This window comes from Miniopterus schreibersii (assembly GCF_964146895.1).
Source record: "Miniopterus schreibersii genome assembly, chromosome: 9".
NCBI lineage: Eukaryota > Metazoa > Chordata > Mammalia > Chiroptera > Miniopteridae > Miniopterus > Miniopterus schreibersii.
The window spans coordinates 41,945,972-41,966,587 of record NC_138118.1 but is presented as its reverse complement, the minus strand read 5'-3'; the positions used below and the strand labels follow the sequence as shown (position 1 = coordinate 41,966,587).

The 20,616-nt window shown below is 38.7% G+C and overlaps 1 protein-coding gene across 2 annotated transcripts in view; it reads right to left on the bottom strand.

Annotated features, from left to right (window-relative positions):
• COG5 (component of oligomeric golgi complex 5) overlaps positions 1–20,616 on the bottom strand; it is a 324,571-nt gene that overhangs the window by 302,663 nt on the left and 1,292 nt on the right. For both annotated transcript variants that reach the window (XM_081146842.1, XM_081146843.1), the window contains exon 2: positions 15,517–15,656. In XM_081146842.1, the coding sequence (XP_081002968.1) occupies positions 15,517–15,656 (140 nt within the window). The remainder of the gene's footprint in view (positions 1–15,516; positions 15,657–20,616) is intronic.

Sequence of the window (20,616 nt, the reverse complement as noted above, 5' to 3'; positions counted from 1 at the left end):
CCCCAGCCCAGGGTTCCAATGCCAGGAAGAAAAGTACCCATAATTTCGGGCTGTAAAAACAAGTAGGGATTGAAGCTAAGGGAGACGGAGGATGCTGGAGTTCCAGGAAGTTTCTTTTAAAGGGTCTGTGCACGGACTTACTCAGACTCACTACCTCTGAGCTCCAGCACTGGGACAGCAGCTCGAAAGGCACCAGGGACATATGTGGAGGAACTGAATTGGCTAGCATTGGGTGAAAGCTGGAGGGGAAGCTTTCCGCCAGACAAAAGTGTAAACAAAGGTCACAGTTCCTCTTCTGAGACTCCCAACCACCACAGAGCCAGCAGGTGGTTGCTATATCTACGTCTCCATCAACCTGGCTCACATTGTTCGCCAAACCCTGGTGAATCCCTGGGGCCCCACCCCACTCAACTTGCAGGCCCACTCAAGCCATTTCCAATGGCTTTTCCATACAAACTGCCTGTCTTGGCTACTGCTGTGGAATTTCCTAAAATCTCTGAAACGTTCAGAAATATCAAACAAGCAGCATCTGGCCTTGGCATGCTCCATACCTCTTGCTAAGCATTGGTGAGGATGTGGAGAAAAGGGAACCTTAGTGCACTGTTGGTGGGAATGCAGATTCGTGCAACAACTATGGAAAACAGTGTGAAGGTTCCTCAAAAAATTAAAAATGGAACTGCCTTATGACCCTGCAATTCCACTTCTGGGAATATATCCAAAGAAACCCAAAACACAAATTAAAAAGAATGTATGCACCCTTATGCTCACTGCAGTGTTACTATTTTTTTTTTTAATCCTCGCTTGAGGATATGTTTTTATTGATTTTAGAGACAGAAAGGGAAAGAGAGAGAAAGAGAAAAACATTGATCAGTTGCCTCCCGTACACGTCACAAACGGGAATTGAACTCACAACCTACGTATGTGTCCTGACTGGGAATTCAACCCAAAACCACTGGTGTGCAGTATGATGCTTCAACCAACTGAGGCACCCAGCAAAGGCACAATGTAGCATTATTTACAATAGCCAAGACAGGGAAGCAACCCAAGGGCCCATCAGTAGATGAGTGGATAAAAAGACTATAGTACATTGACACAATGAAATACTACTGGCAAGAGTGACATCAGAGCAATGATGGCATGAGAGATACCCTTAGCCTCTCGCCCTGAAATTTCAACAAACTAACCAACTATAATTCAACAAAAAATTCCCTACTCAACACAGAGGCATGCCTGAGAGGCCTGTGAATGGAAACATCTAATGGTGGGGAACCAAGAATAAGCGGGGAGATGAGAAGGAAGGAGAACTCAAGGGCCCTCAGACAAAGCCCTGCAGCCAGGAGCTCGCAGCATGGCCAGAAGAGTGGAGGAAGCCTTCAGTAGTGGGCCCTTCCTTCAGCTAGCCAGGAGGAACAGAGAGTTGGGGGGGGGGGCGGGAATCCAGTAGGGAAAGCAGAGTGAGCAGTGACTGAGCCAGCAGACACCTGACAGAGTGCAGGGTTCTGCCCGGGAGCTCTCCACTGTCAGGCAGGGGTGTTTCTGACAAAGAAATGGAACCACTGAGCCCTGCTGATCCTCGTTCCTTGGACTCCCAAAACTCACCTCCCATAGTCCTCGGTGTCTCTGTAAACCAAGGGATATTGCAGTGGAACCACTATTACCCTATGACTGGTCCCTGGGTTTAGGGCTTGGGGTGGGACCCCATGTAGGTCCAGGCCCACTATTGGGGTGAGGGGAAAACATCCCCACTGCCAATCAGTGCAGCTGTACTGCCTTAAGGAACCCGCAGAGAACAAGTATGGGGAAAAACACACATAAAAATATCTTGTGATTCAGTGCCATCTACTGGAAAATAGTAGAAAGACCTCTTCAGAGAACACTGCTATAGAAAGGATATTTATGTATAGACAAAGGAGAGGAACCAATACTATGAAAAATCATAGTAACAAAGATGAACATAAAGAAAATTTAAAATCCCCAGAAAGCAAGCTGGAACACATGGGAATATGGGATATAAATCAAAGATATTTCAAGAATGAAGTTCTGAAAACACTCAACGAGAAGTGAGAAAATACAGACAATTCAGTGCTCTCAGAAAACAAATCAATAAACAAAACAAGTACTTTACCAAAGAGATTGAAACTTTAAAAAAGAACTAATGAGAAATCCTGGAAATGAGGCATGCATTTCAGATTAGAAATGAGGTACTGAGCATAGAAAACAGACCTAACCAGATGGAGGAAAAAATTTGTGATATCGAAGATAAGAATCTAGAAATGACGCAGAGGGAAGAAGAAAGAGACCTGAGCATAAAGAAATATAAAAGAGCTCTATGGGAACTATATGACTCCATCAGAAAAAATAAATTAGAATAATAGGCATTCCAGAAGAAGATGAGAGGAAGGGAACAGAGAGTCTATTTAAACAAATAGTGAATGAGAACTTCCCAAACCTATGGAAAGAACTAGATCCTAGAATCCAAAAAGCAAACCGAACACCTAGTTACCTCAATCTAAAGGGACCTCTCCTAGCCACATTGTATTAAAACTGTCAAAAATTAATGAAAAAGAAAAAATTCTCAAAGCAGCCAGGGAAAAGAAAGAAGTGACCTACAAAGGAAAACACATCAGAATTTCATCCGACTTCTCAGCAGAAACTCTACAAGCCAGAAGACAATGGAACCAAATATTCAAACATCTGAAAGAGAGGAAATACCAGCCACAAATAGTATATCCAGCAAAATTATCCTTTAAGTATCAAGGAGGAATAAAGACCTTCCCAGACATACAGAAGCTGAGAGATTTTATCACCAGAAAACTTCCACTGCAGGATATACTCAAGGAAGTTATTCTACCTGAAACAAAGAAAATAAGGTCACAACACTATGAGTAAAATCGCCAAAAAAATTACAGCATAAACAGGGACAACAAAAACTTAAAGGGGGAGGGGGTAAAGGTCTGAACTGGCAAAGGAGGATGAACATCAGGTGCACTCAAAAGAAAAAAGCTATTGTATATATGTAACTTTATTTTTTATAAACCTAATGGTAACTACACACAAAAATCTCCAAACCAGGACACACAGCTTAAAAAAAGAGAACAGAGAGGAAAGAAGTATGAAATACTACCAAATAAAAACAACATACAGAAGTACAAAGGAAAAGAACCAATAGAGGCACAGAGCTACCAGAAAACAAAAGATAAAATAGCTATAGGAAATCCTCATACATCAATAACTACCTCGAAGATAAATGGTCTGAATTCACCAATAAAGAGGTACAGAGTAGCAGAGTGGGGGGAAAAACACAACCCAACCATATGCTGCCTACGAGGGACACATCTAAGCTGCAAAGACAAACGTAGATTCAAAGTAAAAGGGTGGAAAATGATTCTCCAAGCAAATAATATCCACCAAAAAGCTGGTGCAGCCATACTTATATCTGACAAAACAGACTTCAAGGCAACAAAGATAACAAAAGACAAAGATGGACACTTGATAATGATAAAGGGGACACTACATCAAGAAAACATAACACTTCTTAATATATATGCACCCAACCAGGGAGCACCAAAAGATATAAAGCAACTACACATAGAACTAAAGAGAGAAACAGATCAAAACACAATCAAACTTGGGGATCTTAATACTCCATGGACAGCTCTAGACAGATCAACCAAACAGAAAATCAATAAAGAAATATTGGCCTTAAATGAAACACTACACCAAATGGATATAATTGACATTTACAGAGCCTTTCATCCTAGAACATCAGATTACACATTCTTCTCCAGTGCACATGGAACATTCTCAAGGATAGACCATATACTGGGTCACAGAACTAGCATCAACAAATTCAAGACAAATGAAATTACATCAAGTATATTCTCTGACCACGATGCCTTGAAATTAGAAATCAACTGCAAGAAGGAAGTAAAGAAACCCACAAATACAAGGAGATTAAACAACATACTACTAAAAAATGACTAGGTCAAAGAAGTAAAAGATAAGATTAAAAGATATAGAGAGGCAAATGAGAATGACAATACAACATATCAAAACTTCTGGAATGCAGTAAAAAGAGGGAAGTTTATATCATTACAGGCCTATCTCAAGAAACAAGAGAAATCCCAAGTAAACAACCAAACATCACATCTTTTTTTTTTTAAATATTACTTTTGTTTAAAATATTACAGATGTCCCTTTTTCTCCCCAGTGAACTACTCCATCCCATCCCTTCCCCTTCCCTCTCCACAGTCCCTCTCCCCACCATTGTCCGTGTCCTTGGGTTGTGCATATATGCATATAAATTCTTTGGTTATTCTCTCCCCCCACCCACCCACCCACCCTTCTCCATCCCTCTGACATCTTAAAGAACTAGAAAAAGAATAATAAAAGCAACCCAAAGTCAGCAGAAGAAAGGAAATCATAAAAATTAGAGCAGAATTGAATGAAATAGAGAACAAAAAGACTATACAAAAAAGTAATAAAACAAAGAGCTAGTTCTTTGAAAGTATTAATAAAATTGACAAACCCCTGGCTAGAGGCTAGACTCATAAGGAAAAAAGGGAAAAGACCCATATAAACAAAATCAGAAATGAGAGAGAAGTCACCACAGACATCACGGATATACAAAGGTTCATATTAGAATATTATAAAACACTATATGCCACCAAATTCAATAACCTAGAAGAAATAAATAATTTCCTAGAAATATATAACCTTTCTAGACTAAATCATGAAGAACTGGAAAACCTAAATAGATCGACCAGCAGGGAAGAAATTGAAAAAACCATCAAAAACTTTCTAAAAAATAAAAGTCTAGGACCAGATGGCTTTACCAGTGAATTCTACCAAATGTGCAAGGAAGATTTAAAACCTATCCTTCTGATACTCTTCCAAAACACTGAAGAAGAGGCAATACTTCCTAACACATTTTATTAGGCCAATATAACCCTGATACCAAAACCTGGCAAGGATAACACAAAAAAGAAAACTACAGGCCAATATCTCTGATGAATACACATGCAAAAATCCTAAGTGAAATACTAGCAAATTGAATACAGCAGCAGTACATCAGAAAAATAATACATCATGATCACGTGGGGTTCATTCCAGGACCACAAAGATGGTTCAACATATGTAAATCTATCAATGAAATATACCACGTTAACAAAAGAAAGGATAAAAATCATATGATATTATCAATAGATGTGTTAGATAAGATACAACATCCATTTATGATTAAAACACTCAATAAAATAGAAATAGAAGAAAAGTACCTCAATATAACAAAGGCTATATATGATAAACCCTCAGCTAACATCATACTCAATGGTGAAAAACTGAAAACTTATCCTCTAGGTCAGGAACAAGACAAGGATGTCCACACTCATCACTCTTACTCAACATATTTCTAGAAGTTCTAGCCAGAGAAGTAAGGCAAGAAAAAGAAATAAAAGGCATCCAAATAGGGAAGGAATAAGTAAAACTCACTTTTTGCAAATGACATGATTCTGTTTATTGTAAACCCTAAAGACTACACAAAAAAACTATTACAAAACAATAAACAAATACAGTAAAATTGCAGGATACAAAAATCAATGTACAAAAATCCATTGCCTTCCTGTATACTAACAACAAAACTTCAGGAAAAAAAATGAAAAAAATAATTCCTTTTGCAATTGCAACCAAAAGAATAAAATATCTAGGAATAAACTTAATAAAGAACATGAAAGATCTATATACTGAAAACTACAAAGCATTATTAAAAGAGATTGAAAAAGACACAAAATGGAAAAATATCCCAACTTCATGGATTGGAAGAATCAAAATAGTTAAAATGGCCATATTATCCAAAGCAACATACAAATTTATGCAATCTCCATAAAAATACCAATGTCATTTTTTAAAGAAATAGAAAAAGAATCATCAGATTTGTGTGGAACCACAAGAGACCCAGGATACCCAAAGCAACCCTGAGAAAAAAGAACAAAGCTGTAGGTATCACGCTACGTAACTTCAAATTACACTAAAGAGCTACAATAATCAAAACAGCATGGTATTCATCAACAAGTCAACAAATGACATGTGCTGGTGAGGATGTGGAGAAAGGGGAACCCTGGTACACTGCTGGTGGGAATGCAGGCTGTTGCAGTCACTATGGAAAACATTATAGAATTTCCTCAAAAAATTAAAAATGGAACTGCCTTTTGACGCAGTGATCCCACTTCTAGGAATATATCCTAAGAATCCTGAAACACTAATCAGAAACAATATATGCACCCCTATGCTCATAGCAGCACAATTCACAATACCTAAGATCTGGAAACAGCCCAAGTGCCCATCAGTAGATGAGTGGATAAAAAAGCTGTCGGACATTTACACAATGGAATACTATGCAGCTGTAAACAAAGATCTGGAAACAGCCCAAGCGCCCATCAGTAGATGAATGGATAAAAAAGCTGTCGGACATTTACACCATGGAATATTATGCAGCTGTAAACAAGAAGGATCTCGTACACTTTGGGACAGTATGGATGGACCTGGAGAATATTATGCTAAGTGAAATAAGCCAGGCAGAGAAAGACAAACATCATATGCTCTCACTTATATATGCAATCTAAAGAACTTAATAAACTGAAGAACAGAATAGATTCAGTGACATGGAAACATGGATCAGATTGACAAATCTCAGAGGGAAGAAGGGGGGGTTGGGGAGTAGGGGGGGAGAGATTAACCAAAGAATGTATATGCGTATATGCATAACCCAAGGACACAGACAATGGTGTAGTGAGGGCCTGGGGGTGGGGGTGGGGGTGGGGGTGAGGGTGGGGGTGGGGGTGGTAATAGTGGCGGGGCTAGGGGTGGGATGGGGGTGGGGGTGAGGATGGGGAGGGGGGTGGGGATGGGGGTGGGGTTGGGGAGGGGGGTGGGGTGGAAGGGGTGAATACGGAGAAAAAGGGACATCTGTAATATTTTGAATAAAAAAATTATATTCAAGAAACCACACAAAAAAACCACAGCATGGTATTGGCACAGAAACAGACACACAGATCAACAGAACAGAACAGAGAGGCCAGATATAAAACCACATGTATATGGGCAGATAATTTTTGACAAAGGAGCCAGAAACACACAATGGAGTAAAGATAATCTGTTCAATAAATGATGCTGGGAAAACTGGAAAGCCACATGCAACAGAATGAAACTGGATTACAGTTTGTCCCCATGTACAAAAATGAACTCAAAATGGAGTAAATGCCTAAATGTGAGACCCGAAACAAGAAGTTACATAGAAGAAAACATAGGTACCAGACTTACGGATCTTGGTCATAGAGAACATTTTATGAACTTGACCCCAAACACAAGGGAAATAAAGGCAAAAATAAATGAATAGGATTATATCAAACTAAAAAGCTTCTGCACAGCAAAAGAAACTGAAAACAAAACTGAGGCAGCCAACCAGACAGGAGATGATATTTGCAAACAGTAGCTCCAACAAAGGTTTACTTTCCAAATATATAAGAAACTCATAAAACTCAACACCAAACAAACAACCCAATCAAAAAGTGGGCAGAGGACCTGAACAGGCAGTTCTCCCAAGAAGACATATGAACAGCCAATAGACATATGAAAACATGTTTACCCTCATAGCAGTTAGAGAAATGCAAATCAAAACTACAATGAGATACTACCACACACCTGTTAAGAGTGGCAATTATCAAGAAGATAAGCAATAAAAAGTGTTGGAGAGGTTGTGGAGAAAGGGGAACCCTCATTCACTGCTGGTGGGAATGTAGACTGGTTCAACCACTATGGAAAGCAGTCTGGTGATTCCTCAAAAAATTAAGAATAGAGCTACCATACAACCCAGCAATCCCTCTCCTGGGTATATACCTGAAAAACTCAAAACCATGTATTCACAAAGATACATGCACCCCTATGTTCACTGCAGCATTATTCACAGTGACCAAGACATAGAAAAAACCAAAGTGTCCTGCAGTACAGACTTGACTGGATAAAGAAGATGTGGTACATGTGCCCAATGGAATACTACTCAGCCATAAGAAAGGATGGAATACTACCATTTGCAACATGGATAGACCTTGAGAATATTATGCTAAGTGAAATAAGTCAGTCAGAAAAAGCTAAGAACCATATGATTTCACTCACATGTGGGACATAAAACTTAAACCTGTGGACACAAACAGCAGTGTGGTATTTGCCAGAGACAGGGGGTCTTAATATATGGTGACGGGAGAAGATATGACTTTTGGTGGTGGGCACACAGAGCAATATACAGATTTTGTAAAATAGAAACCCTCATATGAAACCTACATGTTCATATTCACCATTGTCACCCTAATAAAGAAAAAAGAGGATCTACAATAAAAAAGAAAGAAATACTACTGGCCATAAAGAGGAGGAAATCTTCCCTTTGCCACAGCATGGACCTAGAAGGTATTACGCTAAGTGAAATAAGGCAGTCACAGAAAGACAGATTCCATATGATTTCACTTATATGTGGAATCTAATGAACAAAATTAACAAAATAGTAACACTCATAGATACAGAGAACAGACTGACAGCTGTCCAAGGGGAGAGGGTAATGGGGCTGGGTGAAAAAGGTGAAGGAATCAGCAGCAAAAATTGGTAGTTACAGAATACTCACAATTAGGTAGATTATTGCATAGGAAATATAGTCAATATCAAGATAAATATATATGGTGGGTACTTGAAGCAACAGATGGGGACCACTCTGTAAAGTACATGATTTTCTAACCATTTTGCTGTACATGTGAAACTAATACAGAATAATATTGAATGTAGACTGTAATTGAAAAATTAAAAAGTTAATTAAAGAGAGATCCAAGATGGCGGCGGACTGAGTGGAAGCTACATTGACACTCTCCCGGGACTAATCTGGATTTACAACTAAAACATAGAAAATACATCCTGAATACTATCCTGAAAACCAACTGAAGAGCTGGAGAGCACCCTCATAATCAAAGAGGAAAAGTGGAGACTGCAAGGAGACTGGTAGGAAGTGGGACTCGAGAGGGCTGGCTGGGCTCCCACAGGTGGCAACTGAAGATCCGGAGGCGATTTCAGCTGTGGGGGGTTCCCACTGAGGACTCTGGGGCCTAAACCCCAGGCTGGGCTTCCCAGCCAAGAGCACCAGAACTGAGAAAGGTGCCCACATAACATCTGGCTGTGAAAAGCAGTCTGGTTTCTGTCTGCCAGGGAGAGGCAGATGGAACTGCAAGCACTGTCTTAAAGAGCCATTGAGCAATGTTTCCTGTGCAGCCACTCATCTCGGGCTCCAGCGGAGGGGGAGTGGAGTGGACTGGAGCTATGTGGGGAGAGTCTGGGGAGAGTCATTTCCCCAGACTGTGGGGTACATCTTTCTTGGAAGGCAAACTTTCGGCTTTTGCCTGAGGGGGGAAGCAATTGCCCCACCCTGCTGGAGGGCCTCTCCCCCAGCCCAGAGGAGTTCCTATAGCCTGAGGCTTGTTAGGAGACTGATAACTAGCCACCTCACCCTGTGGAGCTTCTATAGCCTGAGGCGCATTAAGAGGATCACATTAACAAATCTGCAGGTTGAGGCAAACCTCAGGGTGCTTTGAGTTTTTGCCTGATCTGTTTTGGGACCCAGGCCTTAGAAAAGCAGACTTTGGTGTGCATCTCGGTCCTGTCCAAACACATCCAGCCCCAGCAGTGGAGACCTCAAGCCTGGGGTTGTTGATAGCCCCAAACAGGGTACTCAGGAACAGTCACAAACTACGTCTGACATTGGTGTGTAGCAGAGACCCTCCAAAAAAGACTGAGAATGCTAGCAGATCTACCTAACATTTAGCCAAAATGGGGACACCAAAAAAACAAGCCCCAAATGAAAGCACAAGAGAAATCTCCAGAATAAGAGCCAAATGAACCAGAGATAAGCAACCTCTCAGATATAGTTTAGAATACTGATTGTAAGGATGCTCAACAGCATGAAAAAAGATTTGGAAAATATGAAAAATGACCAGTCAGAAATGAAGAATGACATAGCAGAAATAAAGACTACATTAGAAGGAATAAACAGCAGATTAGAAGAAGCTGAGAAGATCAGTGAATTAGAAGACAGAGTAGAAAAAATAACTTAATCAGAGACCCAAAAACAAAAAACAATTAAAAAACAGGAGGACAGTCTAAGAGAGCTGTGGGACAGCATAAAATGTAACAATATTTGTATTATAGGAGTGCCAGAGGAGGTTGAAAGCAAGCAGGGTTTAGAGAACCTGTTTGATGAAATAATGGCAGAAAACTTCCCTAATTTGGTCAAGGAAAAAGGCACACAGGTTCTGGAGGAACAGAGAGTCCCAAGCAAGAAGAATCGAAAGAGGCCCACACCCAGACACATCATAATTAAAATGTAAAAAATCCAAGACAAAGAGAGAATCTTAAAGGAAGCTAGAGAAAAGCAAACTGTTACCGACAAAGGAGCTCCCATAAGGCTGTAAGCTGACTTCTCATCAGAAACTCTACAGGCCAGAAGGGAATGGCATGAAGTATTTAAGGTAATGCAAAAGAAGGATCTGAAAGCAAGACAACTCTATCCAGCAAGATTATCAATCAAGCTGGACGGTAAAATAAAGAGCTTCCGAGACAAAAAAGGTTAAAAGACTTTACCACTACAAAAGCTACAAAAGCAGCATTAGAGGAAATGTTAAAGGTACTGCTATAATTAGATGTAACAATAAAGAGAATGAGAAATAGCTATGAAGAAACAAAATGTCAGTAGATAAGTATCTTTCAATAATAACCTTAAATGTAAATGGATTAAATGCCCCAATAAAGAGATCTAGGGTGGCTGAATGGATAAGAAAACATGACCCGACTATATGCTGTCTACAAGAGACCCACCTCAGAACAAAAGACTATACAGGATGAGAGTGAAGGGATGGAAAAAATTTTTCCATGCAAATGGAAATGAAAAAAAAGATGGGGTAGCAATACTCGTATCAGACAAAATAGGCTTCAGAATGAAGACCATAACAAGAGATAAGAAAGGTCATTACATAATACTAAAGGGATCAATCCAGCAAGAGGATATAACCCTGATAAATATATATGCACCCAATATAGAAGCACCTAAATTTATAAAGAAACTTCTAGAGGATTTAAGGGAGAAATCAACAGCAACACAGTTATACTCGGGGACTTTTAACAGCCCACTGACTGCACTGGATAGATCTTCCAGACAAAAAAATCAACAAGGAAACAGTGACCCTAAATCAGATGGATTTAATCAACATTTACAGAACATGCTACCCCAAAGCTGCAAAATATACATTCTTTTCAAGTGCACACGGGACATTCTCAAAGATAGACCACACGTTAGGGCACAAAACAAGTCTCTATAAGTTCAAGAAGATTGAAATCATATCAAGCATCTTCTCGGATCACGATGGCATGAAATTAGAAATCAAGGACAATAAAAACACTAAAAGACTTTTATACACATGGAGACTGAAAAGCATGTTTTTAAACAATGAATGGGTTACCAAAGAGATCAAGAAAGAAATAAAAAACTTCCTGGAAGCAAATGAAAATAAACACACAACAACTCCAAATCCATGGGACACAATGAAAGCAGTCCTGAGAGGGAAGTTTATAGCACTACAAGCCTACCTCAGAAACACAAGAAAAACTTCTAATAGACTCTTTAACCCTACAACTCAAAAACTTAGAAAGGAAACAACAAGAAAAGCCCAGAGTTAGTAGAAGGAAAGAAATAATAAAGATTAGAGGAGAAATAAATGACATAAAGACTAAAAAAACAATACAAAAGATCAATGAAACCAAGAGCTGGTTCTTTGAAAAGATAAAAGATGATTGATGAACCTTTAGCCAGACTCATCAAGAAACAAAGAGAGAGGACCCAAATAAACAAAATCAGAAATGAAAAAGGTGAAATAACTGACCCAACAGAAATACAAAGGATTGTAAGAAAATACTATAAACAACTATATGCGACCAAGCTAGACAACCTGGATGAAATGGATGAATTCCTAGAAAAATACAACCTTTCAAAACTCAGTCACGAAGAGTCAGAAAGTCTAAATAGGCTGATAACTATTGGTGAAGTTGAAGCAGTAATCCAAGGGCTCCCAGCACAAAAAAGCCCTGGCCCAGATGGCTTCACAGGGGAGTTTTACCAAACATTCAAAGAAGAATTAACACCTATCCTCCTCAAACTATTTCAGAAAATCCAAGAGGAAGGAATATTTCCAAACTCCTTTTCCGAGGCCAGCATTAGCCTAATTCCAAAACCAGATAAAGATACTGCAAAGAAAGAAAATTACAGGCCAATATCCCTGATGAACATAGATGCAAAAATTCTCAACAAAATATTAGTAAATCAGATCCAGCAATATATTAAAAAGATCATACACCGTGACCAAGTGGGATTTATTCCAGGGATACAAGGCTGGTACAATATTCGCAAATCAATTTGCCAATCAATTTACATCACATAAACAAATTGAAAGATAAAAATCACATGACCTTATCAATAGATGCAGAAAAAGCATTCGATAAAATCCAAAACCCATTTTTGATAAAAACTCTCAGCAAAGTGGGAATAGAGGGATCATACCTCAATATAATAAAGGCCATATATGACAAACCTACAGCCAACATCATACTCAATGGGCAAAAACTAAAACCATTTCCATTACAAACAGGAACAAGACAGGGATGTCCACTTTCACCACTCTTATTCAACATAGTACCGGAAGTCCTAGCCACAACAATTAGACAAGAAGAAAACATAAAATGCATCCAAATTGGAAAGGAGGAAACAAAATTGTCATTATTTGCAGAGGACATGATATTGTACATAGAGAATCCTAAAGACTCCACCAGAAAACTACTAGATATAATAAATAAATTCAGCAAGGTAGCAGGATATAAAATTAACACCCAGAAATCAATAGCATTTTTATACACCAATAATGAACTCTCAGAAACAGAAACTAAAAAAAAAAAAATCCCATTAACCATTGCAACTAAAAAAAAAAGATACTTAGGAAAAAACTTAACCAAAGATGTAAAAGACCTTTACTCAGAAAACTATAGGACACTGAAAAGAGAAATAGAGGAAGATATAAACAAATGGAAAAATATACCATGTTCATGGATTGGAAGACTTAACATCATTAAAATGTCCATATTACCCATAGCAATCTATAAATTCAGTGCAATCCCTATTAAAATACCAACAGCATATTTCACAGATCTAGAAAAAACACTTCGAAAATTTATCTGGAACCAAAAAACACCCCGAATAGCCATGGCAATCCTGAGAAAGAAGGACAAAGTTGGAGGGCTCACAATACCAGATATCAAGTTATACTAGAAAGCCACTGAAATCAAAACAGCCTGGTACTGGCACAAGAACAGACATATTGATCAGTGGAACAGAACAGAGAACCCAGAAATTGACCCATACCACTATGGTCAATTAATATTTGACAAAGGAGGCAAGAACATACAATGGAGAAAAGACAGTCTTTTCAATAAATGGTGTTGGAAAAATTGGACAGGTCAATGCAAAAAAATGAAACTGGGCCACCAACTTACACCATACACAAAAGTAAATTCAAAATGGATAAAAGACTTAAATGTAAGGCATGAAACCATAAAAGTCCTAGAGGAAAACATAGGCAGTAAAATCTCAGACATCTCTCATAGCAATATGTTTGCTGATACATCTCCTAGGGCAAGAGAAACTAAGAAGAAAATAAACAAATAGGACTGCATCAAAATAAAAACCTTCTGCATAGCAAAGGAAACCATCAACAAAACAAAAAAAGAGCCCACTGTATGGGAGAACATACGTGCCAATGACACATCGGATAAAAGGTTAATATCCAAAATACATAAGGAACTTATACCACTTAATAAAAGGAAGACAAACAATCCAATTAAAAAATGGGCAATGGACCTAAATAGACACTTCTCCAAAGAGGACATACAAATGGCTAAGAGACATATGAAAAAATGCTCAATGTCGCTAATCATCAGAGAGATGCAGATTAAAACCACAATGAAGTATCACTTCACACCTGTCAGAATGGCTACCATCAACAAGTCAACGAACTACAAGTGCTGGCAAGGTTGTGGAGAAAAGGGCACCCTAGTACACTGCTGGTGGGAATGCAGACTGGTGCAGCCACTATGGAAAACAGTATGGAGTTTCCTCAAAAGATTAAAAATTGGCCTGCAATTTGACCAGTGATCCCACTTCTAGGAATATATCCTAAAGAACCCCAAACACCAATTGCAAAGAACTTATGCACCCGTATGTTCATAGCAGCGCAATTCACAATAGCTAAGATTTGGAAACAGCCCAAGTGCCCATCAGTAGATGATGAGTGGATAAAAATGCTGTGGCAGATTTACACCCTGGAGTACTATGCGGCTGTGAAGAGGAAGGACCTTTTGGCCTTTGGCATAGCAGGGAGGGAACTAGAGAGTATTATGCTAAGTGAAATGAGCCAGTAGGAAAAGGACAAGTACCAAATGACCTCACTTATATGTGAAATATAATAAACAAAATAAACTGATGAACAAAGTGGATCTAGTAACATAGAAGCTTGGAACAAACTGAGGGATCTCAGAGGGAAGGCGGGGAGGGGTGTGTGGGTGGGGAGAGATTAATCAGGGAACTTGTATGTTTATGGGCATGGACCATGGACGTGGACATTGGTGTGGGGAGGGCCTGGGGGTGGCATGGATGTGGGGTGGAGGGGATTAGTAGGGTTAAAAGGGGGACATCTGTAATGGTCTCAACAATAAAGATAAAGAAACATTAAAAAAAAAACACACACAAAAAAACTACCACTAATAAAAAATTAATTTAAAAAAATTGTAGAATTGTAGTAGAGGAAGAAATCCTTCAAGATTTTCTACTATAATCTCCTCTTCCTTCTTCACTCTAACACACTTAATAAATTCTTTTTAAGGAAGATTCAAAGGCATTAAATGATATCAATGGCAACAGCACAGCTGCTATTAGAACCCAACTCCTAACACCCTATACTGTATTCTATCTACCACAAATTTATCAGCTTTCACCAATTGTTACACTTTGTGCTCGTAATGTGTGAACTGCCAACGTGAGCATCCCAATTTTTTTTTATTCACAATGTTTTACTTTCTAAATTCCATTTTCTATTATCTTTATCAAAGTCATCTTATTCTTTGTTCACCTATATTCATTGTACATGAGTTAAGGTGGTGAAAGAAAGTATGAATAATATGTATTGAACAGATCAGTATATTAGTTTTTCAACTAACAAAAAAGTACTTTACAGAAAACTTTTCAAAAGTACACTTTGAAAAATAAGCCACACTAGTAAGTTATACATTTGTTTATATAAACATGCATTTAGATTAAATAATAAAAGGATTATAAAATGATAACATCACTTTAGGCTGAACAATCTGTATAATCCAGAAGATTGCAATTACCTGTAGGTGTAGTTCTTTATCCAACTGACTGATTCCTTGGGCGAGTTTTGCTAGTTGTTCAGCAATTACAGCTTGATGAATAGATTGGGAAGTATAAGTCTTTACATCAAAGTCTTCATTTAAAAAATCACTGTAACACTCTGAGGAAAAAAGAAGGAAAAGTCTTTATTTATTAAGTATACTGTACTAAACCACAGATATTAAACAACAAAACAATTACAGTCATAGTTAACATATTTTGAGGTCTTTCATATTCTATAAACCAGAATCTGTTGTAAGTACTTTCAGTTGTAAATGAGGAGGCAACAGCAACTGAGAGCTTTGTGCCAGGCACTGACCTAAGCACTTTACAAGTATTAACTCATTCAATCCTCACACAATCCTGTTCAAACTATCATTTTTCCCCATTTCACAGATGAAGAGTCAGGTACAGGCATGACATGCAACTTGTCCAACCTGTCTGAGATTTGAACCCAGGCAGTCTAACTTCAGAGTCCACATTCTGAGCCACTATGCTACACTGCTACAAGCTAACTTTTATCAGTGAGTCAAAAAGAAAATTGAGTTAAAAGATTAAAAATTACTCACCATAGACTTTAATGCAATAAAACAAGGTCACTGATAATGACAACAGAAAAATGGACTACATTTGATATTTATGGTCTCTGATATCTCTAGATCAATGTACAAATACTGTTATAATACAGTGAATCTGGAATTTTAATAGAACTAGGCAAATACAAACTTATAGGTATTACTAAAATTTAGGATTTATGGGTGAAATAGTAAATGGAAAGAGAAACTGTTCAATATAGACTCTCAATAGACAGGGAAAAAATGATGTTAGATGTTAACATATTTTTCTGAACTGAAATCCCCAAACCTGTAAATGAAAGAAAAAATGGAGAGAATTACAAATTAAAACAGTAGTTCTATAGCTCAAAAGAGAGGTAAGGACCATACATGCATGTATTTGTGTGCATAGATATTAATTTTAAAACCATGAAAAAATAGCAGATGACTTAGGAAGAAATTTTAGAAAGTACAAAAAGAGAAAAATGGGAAAGATAGAGTTCAGAAGCCAAGGAAACACCAAAAAATTGAACATAGAAGAAATGAAAGTAATCGAGACTATAGAGTGTTCCAAAAGAAAGAAAAACAGGAGATAATGGCAAAAACAAAAGGGACAGCTTAAATAAAGGAAGTGGTCAGTAATATAAAAAATCTTACAAAAATCAAACACAGGCTGGTCAGAGTGGTTGAGTTACTTGAGCGTCATCCTGTGCACCAAAAGGTTGCCAGTTCAATTCCTGGCCAGGGCACATGCTTGGGTTGCAGGTTCAACCCCTGGTTCAATCCCCAGTCGGGACATGTATGGAAGGCAACTGACTGATGTTTCTCTCTCACATCAGTCTTCCTCTCTGTCTCTCTCTCCCCCTTCTTCTCTCTAAGCATGTACTCAGGTGAGTAGTAAAAAAGTCCAACACAATGAAGGATGAATACTGGTCATTAGATTTGGCATTTGAGGACTGACTGTCCTCAGAGAAAAGTCTTCTCTTTAAATATTTATGCTTCTTTTGTAGTTTTCTCATTCCTATAGGAGGCAAATCAGACACACCTCACAAAGTTTCAAACTATGCACCTGCACAACCACCCTATTAATCCTATCCTCTACCTTCATTAGCAGATCCCTGACACAGTGCATCACTGTTACTCATGGAAATGTTTAACTCTTTAGGAATACTGCAGGGGATGAGTGAGTGAACTAAACTAGGGGCAAACAGAGGAAGATAAGCATCTAAAAGAAAACGGAGAAGAGCACCTAAGAGAATTAGAGCACAGACGGACGTGGACCAGCGGTTGAGCATCAATCTATGATCCAGAAAATCGAGGTTCAAATCCCAGTCAGGGCACATGCCCGGGGTTTCGGGCTCAATCCCCAGCAGGGGGCGTGCAGGAGGCAGCTGATCAATGACTCATCACTGATGTTTCTATCTCCCTCTCCCACTCTCCCTTCCTCTCTCTGAAATCAATAAAGATATTTTTTTTTAAAAAAGAGAATTAGAAATTTTTTCTTTAAAGCATGGAACTCAATTAGTGAGAAGAAAATATTTCAAACAAGAAGTCAAACCCTTTTAAAAGTTCAAGTAAGATAAGGACCAAAAAGTATCTAGCCTGGCCAGACTGGCTCAGTTGACTGAGTGTCATCCTGTATACTGAAAAGCTGCCAGTTTGATTCACAGTCAGGGCATATACCTGGGTTGTGAGTTTGATCTCCAGTCAGGGCAGGTATGGGAAGGCAACCAATTGATATTCTCTCTCACATCAATGTTTCTCTCTTTCTCTCTCTCTTCCTCTAAGTATGTCCTCGGGTGAGGATTAAAAAAAAAAGTCCATTTCTTAAAAATTTTTTATTGAATCTATTGGGGTAACACTGGTCAATAAAACTATACAAGTTTCATACGTACAACTCTGTAACATATCACCTGCATACTGTGTTGTGCGTTCACCACCTAAAGTCAAGTCTCTTACTGCCACCATTTATCCCCTTTATTCTCTTCCACCTTCCCCTTCCCCCCATCCCCTTGTCCCTCTGGCAATCACCATACTGTTGCTAGTGTCTATGTGTTTGTTTTTTTCCTTCTTAATCTCTTCACCTTTTTCACCGAGCCCCCAAATCCCCCTCCCCTCTGACAGCTGTCAGTCTGTTCTATGTATCTATGATTCTGTTTCTATTTTGTTAGTTTATTTTGCCCATTAGATTCCACATGTAGGTGAAATCATATGGTGTTTGTCTTTCTCTGACTGGCTTATTTCACTTAGCATAATATTTTCTAAGTCCAACCATGCTGTTGCAAAAGGTAAGATTTCCCTATTTTTTTTTTTTTATAGCCGAGTAGTATTCCATTGCGTAAGTGAACCACAGCTTTTTTTTTAATTTTTAAAAAATACAATTTTACTGATTTTTAGAGAGAGAGGGAGAAGGAGGGAAAGAGAGAGAGAACAAAACATCGATGTGAGAGAGAAACATCGATGTGAGAAAGAAACATCGATCCATTGCCTCCTGAAACATCGATTGGTTGCTTCCCACATGAGCCCCAACCAGGGATTGATCCCACAACCTGGGCATGTCGCCTGACTGGGAATCAAACTGACAACCTTTGGTTGCATGGGACGATGCCCAACAAACAGAGCTATACCAGCCAGGGCTACCACAGCTTTTTTATCCACTCCTCTATTGACGGACACTTGGGCTATTTCCACATCTTGGCTATTGTAAATAATGCTGTGTCCATTTGATTTATCCACAAAGAAACCATTGGAGACCTGGGCAAAGCGATTTCAAAGGCAGAGAATGAGGGTGACTAGGTCCTTGAGAAGACAAAATCCAAAGCACAAGAGGAGGGACTGTACTTAGGAAGGAGCAGAGACTTAATTTCTGTTGTAATTGAAAATATGAAAGGAAAAGGGAAGAAAAGATGGTTGCAGGTTCAGGTTTAGTTTATATGTTTGATGGCAAGAAAGCTCACATCTAATAGATTCTCTCCCTTTTTTTAATCCTCACCTGAGGACATGTTTAGAGAGAGAGAGAAACATCAACATGACAGAGAAACATTGATCGGTTACCTCCTGTACTTGCCCCAGCCTAGATATGTGCCCTGACCAGGAATCAGACTCATACCTTTTGGTGTACGGGATGATGCTCCAGACAACTGAGCCAACCAGCCAGGGCTCTTTTTTTTTTTTTTTAAGGGAAGTTGAAAGTTATTTGTTCAGTTTGAAGGGAGAGGTTTGAAAAGAGTAGATTTAAATAACCACTGTGGAAGATGGGTAAGAGAACTAAACAGGAAAATACAGAAGACATTATTGAGGAATATTTACCCTCTAAAAACTGATTACAGTTCCTGGAATGCATCCTGAAATATATACCTATGTCTGACATGTGTTGTTTCTTCTACTTCTTCTGGGGAGTTCAAAACCAACTCCATCTAGACTTTCCTGACACTCCCCTAACCACTCCCAGTTATCATCCTCCTCTGTATATATTAATGTTTTACTTCGTACACAATTTTACTGCTACCCTTACAACCCTATATTACAGTGCCTGTCTTTATAGCTCTACAAGACTATTTCGCCTACTAAAATGGTGAGCTACTTGAGGGTGGGAACTGCACATATATCAGGAACTCAAAACTTGGTTCAACTTAATTTAAATTAAAATACAGAGATACACTAGACAAAATCTAACCTACAGAATCTAACAAAATCTAGTTCGGAAAACACCACCGTTAGTCCTGGCCAGTGTGGCTCAGTTGGTTGAGCATTGTCCTGTGCACCAAAGGGTCACCAGTTGGATTCCCGGTCAGGGCACATGCCCAGGTTGTGGGTTCAATCCCATTGGGGTGTGGGGCAGAGGCAACCGATCCATGGTTTTTCTCTTACATCAATGTTTCGCTCTTTCCCTTATTCTTCCTCTTTCTAAAATCAATAAAAACTTTTTTTTAAAAAAAAAAAAAAAAAGGAAAACACGATTAGTTAAATTTTGACAAAAGTATATAAATTATAAGAAGACAAGTAATTAAGGGCAATAATAACATATACAACAGTCAGAGAAAACAATTTAAAACTGTCAGATATAAGAAACACCCAAACCTTTAAGAATTTTTATGAGTTTGAGCCAAACTGACGACAACTGCCAGGAAGCAAAATCTCAAAGGACTGAGAAAATGCTCCAGAGACGACATAAGGGGTTACATGAAATCCATTGGTGGTAGATTAGGGAGGCAGAAGAAAGCAAAGCCAGGAAATCTCTAAGACTGGATTAAGAGTAAAATGAAAATACAAATACTTCTTTTACATTGGTGGGTACAGGAAAGTTAACATTTACAGCACATAGAGATGGTATGTGGGAGAACAAGATAACAATGAGGGGTGGTCTGGTGCGCTGGTGGGAAATTGTGTCCTGAGGGGTATGGCAAAAGGGAATTACTCTGACACCCCAAAAGTATGTTATTGTAGATGCAAAAAGACAACAGACAGGCTAAGTTAAGATAAAGATCGACCTTTGTAAAGGAAGACACCAGCCTTGGACATGACTAC